Here is a 12,905-nt window from a genome sequence, read left to right as displayed (position 1 = left end):
TTTTCCTTACTATTATAATGGAAACGAATCGTATATATACCCCAAAATTTGAAGAAAGCGGCAAGAGGGGTACCCTTCACTTTAAACGTCAATATTAGAAAAGTTTGAGAAGATAATAGGTATAACTTTATTTTAAACGATTTAACTATTATTAATGTTAATAATTGAAGATTAAAATAATTAAAAATAATTATATTTATTTAAATATTAAAGATAATCTTGTTTCTCAACTCAAAATTCATACGGAAAGATTTAAAAAGCAGTCTATGTTTTTGTCTGTGTGTGTCCGTCCATTGTTACACTAGTGCGTCGCGTTAGCAGTTAGCCTTGTGTTGATGTGTTAAGAAATCATACAGAACCTTAATATACCCTTTTTCCATAATATAAAGTGAATATGTGGAAGTATTTTTCGTAATTATGATGCATTTAGTACTTTTGTAGCTTTAAAGCTCTGTTTCATTTTGATATTCCAAAGATTTATTTTAATATTGTTATTTGAAATGGCTGTTTATATATTGCGTAAGCTATACTACATCTGTATATAGAATAATCCTTGGTTTAGTAATTTCATGAAGAAAACTAAGACCTAGACTCAGGCGCGTATAACAAGTATTTTCCGCAATAGGCTTAGTGAAACAAAGAGTAAATAATTGAGGCCTGAGGTGAAGTAAACTTTTGGCTTTGATTTTCGTGTCTGAAATGAACAGACATCAACGGTTCAGAGTGAGCCGAAAGTTAAAAACACTCTTAAATAATAATAATAAGGTTAGTAAAAGGGCTAGTGGTAAACGGCTAGTAACTACAGACTTATTATTCTCTTTATGGTGCGCATTGACTATTAGTGCGTCTAGCTACAGTTTAGCTTTGGTGTTATATAACGTTAACACTCATGTTGGCAAACTAAGAATATTGTTGAGGTGAGACGAGACGATAGTGTTTACACTGCTAACCAGTTGTGAATGTAGCTATCAGAATATAGGGTAAACAGCTGAAGCGTAGACTTCATTTCCTGTTCTTTTCCCCATTGACTGATTTCCATGTGTCCAAGATTTATCCTTATTGGATGTAAAATGTCGTCTGCTTTACTGTACATTCGCTATGTTTGGAATACTGCTTCAATATTTCGTAAATTTTTACTTCAAAAAAGTGAAATAATTCCATATCTAGGTAAATACGTTTGTAGTATTAGACCTCTTGACACGGAGAGGTAATATTTTGGTTTTTCCGACTTGTTGGCTTTTACTCCCATCGTTAGGATTAAGAAGTACGCGGCAATCGGCTAGGGTGACGAGAAACGTCTAGCCTCCGCCTCCCAATGACAGGGCTTCCGCCAAAGGTTCACGCAATTCCTAGTTTTCTTATAATTTATAGTGAGTCAATCGCTTTATTTATCATAAATTTCCAAAAAATGTTAAAGAGGCATACGCTTGAATTCAAACGTCAACAAAAGCTATGTTTAAAACGTTTTAACTATAATTGAACTAAATTAATGACGACTAAAATTATTAATACCAATTATCTTTATTTAATTATTTAAGAAAAATCTCTTAATTGCTTCTCGACTCGGAGAGGTTCAATTGGTTTTCCAACTTGTTTCTGTAAATTTTGCATTCAAATTGATATTTGAGCTTTTAATATATTTATATTTATAAAATATATACATTTCATACTTTTAATATATGTAATTCAAACGGAAGGTTAAAGATAATTTAATGAAGAAGTGAAAAGATATTTTGAGTGATAGTGAAGTTCTTAAAGAATTTTTTCCTAAAATACTTTTAGAATACGCGTATTGTTGCCACGCATAAGAGGTTCTGTTTACATATCAAAGATAAATTTCTTCAGAATTTGTCCTAGATGCTGGATTACTGCAAATCTCTTTAAAACATTTTGCGTCCGTCTCTAATTGCATCCGCGGAATCGGCAAACCGTGACGCGATGAACCTTAAAAAATTCAATGAAGTTAGGTTATTTCACTAATTTGGGGTAGTATTTGGCTTGGTAATACCTTCTAAACAATGTTGGTGCATATTGACACAGGTACAATCCGCAGAGAGACGGCTGACAAGCTGGCCATATTTCTTCTAACTTGTTTGCGGCAGCAATAGCCATTAAATGAGCGCATCGCTGAGCGCTCATTCGCTTGTCGGTTGGCTTCATCCCCTCCGTGTAAAACTGTATTGTGAACCAAAAAAAAAATATTTACTTATTCTCTAATTACATAACCCTACAGTATTTTAGTGGCCTATGCGAATTAAAATTTAAATATAACCTGCATATGATCTTAACTAAGGTTAGAATAATAACTAAAGATTAACTAAGAGATAAGTTCATAAGGTGTGTTCCATAAGTTTGTCACTGGTTACTGAGAGCTTGTCATGAAGTGAAATAGGGGATATTTCTCAGCATGCTGGCTAATCTTCTGGACACGAATTTTACCTTGCCAAGGGCAGGAACCAATCAGACCTAATGCACTAGGTCCCATTGGTTCCTGCCTTTGGCTTAACTACCCTTTACCAAGCTTAGCCACTTTGTAGTAGAAAAGAAATCATTAAGCGGCATCAACGGAGCCGCTTTTCGCTATAAAGTGACGCCTAGTGAGGCACTGTCAAGGCTTTGTACAGACTAAATAGGAAGATGGGCTGCAAAACCGAGTGTAGTCAATTCTCGCGTCGTTCTCGAACTAGATCGCAGTTAAGTCTCTAGCATTACGAAGTATACGTAGTGTCAAACTTATGGAACATATCTTATGGACTTATGGTAAGATTAATAAACTGAGAATAACATGTATCCAGTGAAAACAAAAATTACTTACTTTCCCCTTTTCATTTGTGAAACAATGATCATAGAGGTTTGAAAAGACATGCGCAGGACACACAAGAGTGACACCTATGTTTTTGTTGCTATACTCAACACGCAGTGACTCAAAATATCCCTAAAATATTATTTTTTTGGAATATTTTTTACTAAAAACGTAAAAACATTTTCTCCTAATTTTGTAATAATTACCAGAAGTGCAAACTTGCTGGCGACGTACGAGGAAGCTCGTGGAAATGCTGAAAATTAATATTTATTCAAAATCAATCTTGATTTTGTGCTAATTTTAAATGAGTGTGGAGGGCCTTACCACATTTGCCTAGCATGCTGCTAGTAATAACAAAATGGCCGCTTCCATTTTCAAGAAAATGTTTCAACATCAATCTGGCAAAAGCCACGTGACCAAAAACATTGACACTAAATATAGATCTATCAACTTCGGATGAAATATCGACAAAATCCGCCCTTTGCGTACATCCTGCGTTGCTGAATACCAAATCAATCTGAAAGCAATAGTATCTGATAAATTACCGTTATCTAATTAATTTCATCGTAACTTAGAAAATATTCAGCTTTTCATCGATGGGCATGTATATTCAAAGTCTGTGAATTTTTAATTAAATACTGAGTATTGAATTTTTCCAGAAGTAAATAGGGGGAAGTACGTTTCTCCAGCTTTAGCTAGTGTAAGGCGTCCCTTTATTGTAAAATCACGCTTTGCGGCCCAAAATTTGAATTCGTCCAATGAGAGTGAGGCAACTTATCCAGGGAAATTTTCTATCATGCGCCACCACTCGGTCATAAAGTTCACTATTCAGGCTAGTTGTGTTGTTAAGCTTAGGCAGAGGCTTAAGTTCATTTTAAAATTTTACGCATCTGATCATTCTGATTCTAATCACATCTAAATTAATATAACCAGTAAATATTTAGTTTTATTATTCTATTTTTTTATTTAGAAAACATTCAGTTATTATTAAAAATGTACTAAAACAGGATATCAGGCCGAATAAAATTTTACGCTGTTACTAGGGCCAGGCAGTCGACTCCGTACTCCCGGTCCCGGTCCGTAGCTTGCCGGGCCGACTACAGAGCGAAGGTACGGAGCCGACTTGACTCAGGAGCAGAGGAAAAGAAAATAGTTTCGGGGAAATGTATTCATCCGCGAGTTCCCGCCAAAAACGCGGTTGCGGAAAGGCGCGAAAAATACCATAACTCGACGCCTCTCGAAACCCCCTTTGATACGTACTTCCCCCTATTTACTTCTGATTTTTCCCATTGTGTTTGTTAACCCCATCTACATTCGTCAAATTGTCTTACACATAAATAAACGTAATCTGACTTAGCAAGTTTTGACTATTGTCCCGATATTTACAATAATTATGGCGTAACATCGGTGTATTATGTTGGAACAAAGAGTTAACGACTACGTTAAAGGAAAAGTTCTTGTAACATAATATTATACCTTAAAAAAACCGCCTAGTTCTAAATATAAAAGGAAAAATTTTCTAATAAATAAATGATTACTTATTACAAAATAATTAACAAATAATTAGTCTTAAAAACGAGGAATGCTGCGCCGCCATTGGTTTAGTAGCGAATGCAAAATCGAACCTCCTACCCCTTATATCTCTCAGCTTGTCAGAATTCTACTCCGTAAGGAAAAGTTGTTCGATTTAGCAGACGCCACTAAACCAATGGCGGCGCAGCATTCCTCGTTTTTAAGACTAATTAAATGCAAATCATTTTGTAATAAGAGGTAATTTAAATTTTTAAAAAACATTTTTCCTTTTATATTAGAAAAAGGTCGTTCTTTTAAGGTGTAATGTTATGTTATCTGCACTTTACTTTTAACAAAAAAAAAGTTCTTTCCTTGTAAATCAATAAGGAAAAGTGTGAAGTTTCTATATTTTGTTATAATGTATTCAGTAGCTATAAACTTTGACCATAATTTTGTAATTTAGCAGGAAAGAAACGGGTTATAATCTCAAGGACTAATGACGTTTTTACAAACAAGAGAAATATATTTTTTAAAAATTGCAAAAAAAGTCACACTATTGCTATTTTCAATATTGTTTGCTCGTTTTATTTCAAGGTTATCTATTTCGCAATATTCCTTCAACGGGTTATAGCAATTTATGTATTAAAATATGAAAGGGAAGTTATACAAATTGGAAACAAATTATATAACTTACCTGTCCAAAATGTTTGATCGCCTTATCAATATTCGCCTGAAAGGATTCATGCTTGGTTATATCCAAAGGTAACAGCAGAACATCGTTTTCATTCACGTTCTTGTAATTGGCTTGAAAAGACAGGATTTTTTCGTGACTATTACGTAAATTTTATTTTAATAATAAATATTATATTGACCATGAACCCTTGGAGCCAAATAAGATTAACAACGGTGATTTTTGAAGTCTAGGGAATTTATAGACAGTAGTACCATAAGTTTATAAGACATGTTCCATAAGTATGACACTACCTATGCATTGTAATGTTAGAGACTTAATGAGAGCTAGTTCGAGAACGACAAGCGAGAATTAACTACACTCGCTTTTGCAGTCCATCTTCCTATTTAGTCTGTACTAAGCCTTTGACAAGCGCCTCACTAGGCGTCGCTTTACGAGAATCTCTAACGTTTCAGCTACAAGCTCTCAGTAACCAGTGACATACTTATGGAACGTATCTTATGAACTTATGGTAATGTAAGTGGGTGACTATTAAACTTGAGCAAACACATAATTTTTCTTTTTTTTCTTTTTGTAATCATCTTAAAGATTCTGATTAATTGGCCGATTAAAAAGACAGGGAGATTTTAAATTGAAGGGAACAAGCTGGCCAATACATAAAAAAGAGAAATCTAAAATTATTTTCTGGATACCAATCTCCATTTTGTTTTGTAATTTTTAACAGTTTTTAGTCAAGTTTAGTTTCTTGACTGAGACAGTTACCACATGTTCCTCAATATTTTACCTTCGGTGTGGTTTGATTAAATAAATATGTCCTCGATCATTATAAAATCTTACCAATGCACTTAGATTTGACCTGGTTCAATTCTGCTTCTTTAATATCGGATAGAATTAATTTAACACCATTCGAACTGAGTTCATACGCCAAAGCTTCTCCGATACCACTGGCGCATCCCACAATCCACGCCACTTGTCCTTTCAGACTACCTGCAAAATAAATTAGAGAAACACTTGTGAGATAATAATTCTTCAAAAGAAGGTTTATGAAATATACAGAAAAAGAAGAACAGAAAACGAAATTGTCCGAAAGAAAATTGTAATTTTTGCATTACAAAATGACACAACCCTAGAAAAATAACTGTTTTATCAGAATCCAATAAGAACATTCTAATCATAACTTATAAACTTTGACTCTTAAGGTAAAATGACATAAAACATTTTCGACTCAAAATAGCCCATAGAACCCACTTTATCTCGATTATTTATATGTTTGTCTATTAGCACATACGAAAAACACACGACCTTCCCACACCTAGCTAAGTAGAAATAATTTCCGTGACTTGTTTCTCAATATTCATCTTTTTGGCAATCTCATGGAAACCTAACATGTGTTGCATATACTCTCTCGAGTCTAAAATATGTTCTTGATCGAAAGCTATTTAAACAACTATAAATATTGAAGAAAAACGTTAACAAACAAATCAGGAGACAAACAAGAAATAAAGAGGGTCAAGACTGAAAAATGGAAACTAGCGGTTGACACAGTAAGCATATGCTGTTACCACTTGGAGACGAGAGAAAAATGTGAATGAATGAATGAATGTTTTGGTGTCCCAAAAAATGAATCCCTTTTGAATCAGGGAGGAACCCGCAAGGGGTTCAAAGGTCAAAAAAATGTACCTGTAAGTAAAGAGGCTGCCAAATAGTACAATAGTCACCTCATGGATTATTATATCCTTATTAAAATTGAATATAGTGAATTTAGAATATCATATAATTTCGGTGTGGTTTTGTACTCAAACATTAGCCATAAATATTTCTCTCGAACGTTTGACAAAAAAATCCCCATTTATTTATTTTTTTTCGACAAATTTGTTCTCCATAACTGTTTATTTCACGTTTATTCTACGAAATTATGTCAAATGCATTGTAAACATTTCACTTTCTCCACTTCGATTAATTTCTCTCTATAAAATATGGTAAAAAACCGGGCCCTAAACGTTTTTTATCACTTACCGCCAGGTTACCACTTATACGCGTTGAATATTTTAATAGTTTCGTAGAGGTTTCCTGTAATTTGATTTTAACGTAACCTTTTAAGAAAATTATAATCATCACAAGCTAGAGAGGGATTTTTACCTCTCCGTGTGACGTAGTCCAGGAGAGGTTCTGTAACGGCCGTGTCTGTCTGTGTGTCTGTGTGTGTGTCTGTCTGTCTGTCCGTTGTTACACCCACGTGACCGCGTTCGCAGTTTGCGTATCGGAGCAAACGTGTTCGCCATTTCCGAACTGCTTTCACAGTCACGGAAATGGCTCCTCTACTTGAGTTCTCACACCACCAATCTTCTGGTCTTTGTCCATACCACACGGACACTAGTCTGTTCTTACTGGCTGCTAATCACCACCATCTTCTGGTCTTCGTCCATTCCACGTGGACACCAGTCTGTACATACTGGCTTCTAATCACCACCATCTTCTGTTCTTTGTCAATCCCACATTGACACCCGTCTGCACTTACACTGCCTTCTAACACCACCATCCACTGGTCTTCCGTCTATTCCACATAGACACCAATCTGTATCATTGGCTTCTACTCCATTATCATCGTTTGGTTTTAGGATATACGCGGCGATCAGCTAGGGTTACGAGAAACGTCTAGCCTCCCTAAGGTAGGATCGCTACCAAAGGTTTTCGCATTTGCGGATTTTCCTTACTATTATAATGGAAACGAATCGTATATATACCCCAAAATTTGAAGAAAGCGGGAAGAGGGGTACCCTTCACTTTAAACGTCAATATTAGCAAAGTTTGAGAAGATAATAAGTATAACTTTATTTTAAACGATTTAACTATTATTAATGTTAATTATTGAAGATTAAAATAATTAAAAATAATTATATTTATTTAAATATTAAAGATAAACCTCTCGTGCAAAGAGAGAGATTATCATTGCCTCCTATATCTACCAAGGCCCGTGCATGCGATATATTTCCTTCATTGCCTCCTATATCTATCAAGGCCCGTGCATTGTGATATATTTCATTCAATGCATAAACATAAGCGAGATTGTTTTGGGAAAAAAATACTGCTTCCACTAATGGGTTTATACTCCTTGTTACTGTTGTATAGAGTAATCATGATAAAAGCTTAAAAAATTACGAGAGGACAGACCTTTTTTATCCTCATTCAAAAATATTTTTTGGTGCTAAGACTGCTTTAAAAAATCCAAACGGTTAGGCATTGGTAAAAAAGACAAATGATATTTTTCAAATCTTATGAGATAACGCCCACCTAGTTGAAAATTGCCGTTTTTTATCCGCGGGAGCCATTCCTTATGAGAATTTCGATGCTAGTAGGTTGTCAATTAAACTACCGGTATATTATTGTTGTTGGTAATTGGATATTAAGTCAAATTAAGTGGTTGTAAAGAGCCAGCAGGTTTTTGCCACTTCTTTTTGTGAGTATTTGATTTTTATATGTAAAATGGAGGAAGATAATGTTGAGAGTAAGGATGAAATGCGGGAGCGCAAAGCGCGGGAAAGGATGAGGGCAAAAGGTCGACGTTTTCATTGGATACTTAAGGTTATATAATCTTCTCGACACGGAGAGGTAATATTTTGGTTTTCCCGACTTGTTTTAATTGAAGAGGTGTGACCCACTTGGAAATATGATTTTATAAAATTTTAATAAACAAACTCAGCTGCTTTTATTAAATTTAAGTTTAAGACCTTCCAGTATCTTGGTACGTTTTTTTGATTTTTATTAAAAGTTTTCTTAGGGGTAAACAGGTTGTTACTGATAAGTCTACCATAAATTAAGGGGGATATTCTTTGGTAGATTTTGAGTCAAAAATGTTGTATGACATTTTCTCATCCGGACCTTGTTTTCAAGTTATGATTGGAGTATTTTAGGAATGACTCTGTTAAATTCTTAGAATTGGGTTTAAATTTGGTTAATGTTTTAATTGTACCAGAAGTGAGATGAGACTAGAAGTACTGAGCTAACCAAATTCTTCACTCGGCGAAAGTGAATATTCTTGATAACACACCAACGGTTGGCCCTCTAGTGGCGGTTTCAGAATTTCCCCTCCAAAACGTGAGACGCTAGCGGTGGTAGACGGCCGAACTAGATTCAAGCACCCGCGTCCGTGTTTCGCCGCTTTTGGTTGAGGGGAAGGGGGTAAGAAATTTTTTTGGAACTCGACCAATTTTTTTCTCTCTAGCGTAGGCGCGATTGAAGCGGCGTAAAATCCTCAAATTTGTTCACTAATGCCAGGATCTATTACCAGGGAGGAGGAATGTTTTAAAGGAGTGGTCTACGCACGTTGTAAAAAGAGAGAGAATTCTCGCAGATTCCAGGTTAGAGCTCTGAGACCTAACCGAGGCTCTTTTTTTTCAGGCGCATGCGCGATTTTTTTCTCCGGACCGTCGGCCGCTAAAATTTACTCTCGCGTGAGTCGCGACGGCGCGAGTCGTTAGGCTTAGAAATTTGAAACTTGGTTTTTTCTCTCTCTAACGTCAGTGATGAGGTACTTGCGCCCCCGCTGATGCGTAGTAGCTACTAGTCGGCCTCGGGTGATCTCTCTCTCCAGACCGATAAATGGAGACCTCTCCGTAATACCTTTGGCCACTCCTCTACATTCCTCCTCCCTGCTATTACCAATGCTAGAGCCCTTCACTTCTAGTCTCATCTCACTTCTGATTGTACTAATTTTGTAATTCGTAAATTTTTAACGCTTTTATATTTCACATTTATCATTTTGTAAATTCGTGTAAACAAATTAGGAGAGAAAAATTGGGAGTTGAAAAATAGGGGTTTTTGAAGAGAGAAAAAACGGTAGTTTAAAAAGGGGAAAATTTTGCGCGGTACCGTGGTATGGGTTAGCTAATCCATACCAACGGTTCTTAAATTACAAACAAAATGTTTCCGTTTTCGTAAAAACTCCCAAAGGTAAAAACCTATTACGTCAGAACGTGCAGCCAATAAAGAAAGGGTTTAGCCTTAAAAGCTTATTATCGAAAAAGCTCTGGAGATAGCCAGATGAAAAAAAAAATAAAGTAGTTCAGATTTGTTTAGCGCCTAAAAGATGCGAGTCATATGGAGCGGCTCTTGAAAAATAAGAAATTTAGTGCAGAGTTAAAACTAAGAAATTATTAGCCCGCGCAACACTTTAAAACTTTAAGGATCAAATTATCCCGAGAGATCCACCTTAAATTAATTGTAAATATGTTCTTCTTTTATTATTAAATCGTTCTTTGTTTCAAAATTGAGTTCGTTCATTTCACATTCAAATAATCGCGTGACCCCACGAACCAAGGGCATTTCTTTTTCGCACGGATAAGTAGTGTTTTCAGTTCGCTAACTTATACATAAACAAAAACAAGCTTTAAAGGAAAATCGGTAACAGACCCCTTAAACTTAATTAAGAAACTAATTTAGACAATGATTGCTAGTTTAATTAAGGGGTCACCCCTAAAACACTCAAATCATAATTCAAAAACACAGGCCCGGACGGGAAAATGACACAGAACATTTTCCACTCTAAATTACCCAAGAAAATCCCCCTTAATTTATGGCAGACCACTATGGGCAGACTTATCAGAAACATGCAGTATATCTAGACTTTACTTGAATGCAAATTGTATTTTTACAAAAGCGCAGACTATACTTTAGAAAGTAAAACTCGTTTTTACAAGTTTTATGGTATGGTCGAACAACTCAAAATGTTCGTCAAATTTGAATTGGCCCCGATAATAGATTTGAAGGCTTATTATGCGTAATACCGATGTGAAGCGCTTAGCAGGCTTCTCATGTATTAAGTTCATAAAACATTCTCAAAAGTGAATTTCGAGTTAAGTTAACTGTCTATTATTTTAATATGGAAATTAGGTGTCTTTTGGTGGTAATTGCTGATCAAATTTTATGTTTGAGAAATAGTATTTTTGAGGCTATTTTAACATAATTTTAACCGTATTAATTATAAGTTTTATTTCACGTGAATTCTGAGAACTAGGATCTCTTTACCCGAGGGCAATGTTTTCAATGTGTCTCTCTTAATCATCTTTGCTATTATGTCACTTTATTTCCACTGCACACTTAACTAAACCCTGTTCGGTTTCACTCTTTATGACAGGATCCATTCTTGTTTCTGCACTTTCCTACATCATTCACTCTAACCTTCAATATTGCTTTCCTTTGTAGTTTTAAAAGTGTCCCGACAAAAATATTTATACAATAGTGCTGGGCAATCCTGCAACTAACCACTAGCTTTACTAAAAATAGTCAAAGTTGCCAGCTTCTTGTTTCAATTTCTCGGGATATTAACCATCATGATCAACTCAACCCCGCCCCCATAGTATTCATGGTGTGCTAGGCAGGGTTATGTTCAACAATGGTCATTGGCCGTTATCCAGATCTATAAATTTTTAAATTTAAGTCAAGTCCTGAACTGTAAATTTTCAGAAACGTTACTCTTAAAGGGAGGGTGAAGTAGAAAATCAAGTGATTTTTTATCGATTCTTCTACTAATTATAAGACTAGTCTGCATAGTGAAACATTTAAGAAATACTTCCGAATGATTTTTAAATTCAAATTAGGTTCAGATTTTATGGATAATGTTAAAGAAGGTCCTCCGACCAATAGCGTAACGCCCTGCCTTTTTATTAACAAATTTCTCGTGGCACGTGCCGTGTCGAATGAAATTTAGCACGAGATTTGATAGAATTCGCGCGCGACGTGATAGTTGTGGCGCGAGACATGGAGCGTGACACGAGAATTTTGTTAATAAAAAGGCAAGGCGTTACGCTATTGGTCGGAGGACCTTCTTTAACATTAACCATAAAATCTGAACCTAATTTGAATTTTAAAATCATTCGGAAGTATTTCCTAAATGTTTCACTATGCAGACTAGTCTTATAATTAGTAGAAGAATCGATAAAAAATCACTTGATTTTCTACTTCACCCTCCCTTTAAGTAGTATACGCACGCAAAGAAAGATTTTTACAATCCACTTCCACCCTGAAAAATGGCGCCCATAAATGTAAAAAGAAAAATTCTTTGTGCAATAACTTATATTTCAACTGATTTCCCTAATATTTAGTAAACTAGCTCTCTATATCCTATAGAAGGGCTTTGTGACTTTTGGGGCTCAATTTGCCACCTTTTTTAAATGGATGGTGCCCCCCCCCCCCCCGAAGTCTAATAAATATGTCCCGACGGGCTGATGGGCAACGCCGTGTGCTTTTGCTATTAATCTTAATAAAATGTACCTATTTAATTCATAAATCTAAACATTTTATAGTATCATTCTAGGATAATGTAAAATAATAAAAAAAAATTACTACCATTTGTGACAGCTAAAGAAATATTACGTTAATTCTTTGTACGAAGTTATAAGAAATGAAATAACACCATAAACAATTAATAATAATATAATCACTTACTAATTGGCTTTCCATACTTCTCGACGAAGGTTAAGGAGAGATCGCAATCAACACGCGTTATAAACCAACTAATGGAAGCTAAAAGCGTGATGCCACCAATTACGATGATAGCCTCAAGTAGAACCATGACTTTCAAAAAACAAAATTAAAACGGCGATCGTGCGCTTTATTGGTTGGATTTCAAAGTTATTTCTACGCTCTGTGAATAACTAATTCGCGCGAAACTGAAAGGGAAACTGATTGAAAGCGTATCGAATAAACGAAGAGGCAAAAGTTTTCCACGCGGTATGTTTAACCGTGTCGAGGTCAGACTAGCCAAACTTTCTCCCCCGCCTTTGATACCACGAAAAACATATTGAGAAACATTCTCGCGATTTTGACGATTCCCTGTGGGTTGGTGTTTCCCCTATCCGCCCAGTACTCCCCTAACTTATTTACCCTAATCCACAAATCATT

At 35.5% G+C, this 12,905-nt stretch overlaps 1 protein-coding gene across 1 annotated transcript; it reads right to left on the bottom strand.

Moving 5' to 3' along the window:
• Positions 1–1,542: 1,542 nt before the first annotated feature.
• Positions 1,543–12,869, bottom strand: LOC149658817 (dehydrogenase/reductase SDR family member 7-like). Its single transcript, XM_089844473.1, has 8 exons — positions 12,450–12,869; positions 5,844–5,993; positions 5,010–5,119; positions 3,128–3,320; positions 3,010–3,056; positions 2,816–2,935; positions 2,009–2,175; positions 1,543–1,944 (listed from the first exon to the last, which is right to left on the bottom strand). The coding sequence occupies exons 1-8, from the start codon at positions 12,574–12,576 to the stop codon at positions 1,881–1,883; spliced, it is 978 nt and encodes a 325-aa protein (XP_089700599.1). The 5' UTR covers positions 12,577–12,869; the 3' UTR covers positions 1,543–1,880.
• Between the last annotated feature and the right edge of the window lie 36 nt (positions 12,870–12,905).

This window comes from Phalangium opilio, unplaced genomic scaffold, assembly GCF_054372755.1.
Source record: "Phalangium opilio isolate 3A_F unplaced genomic scaffold, DU_Popi_V2 ptg000075l_1, whole genome shotgun sequence".
NCBI lineage: Eukaryota > Metazoa > Arthropoda > Arachnida > Opiliones > Phalangiidae > Phalangium > Phalangium opilio.
This window is presented reverse-complemented; position numbering and strand designations above follow the sequence as displayed.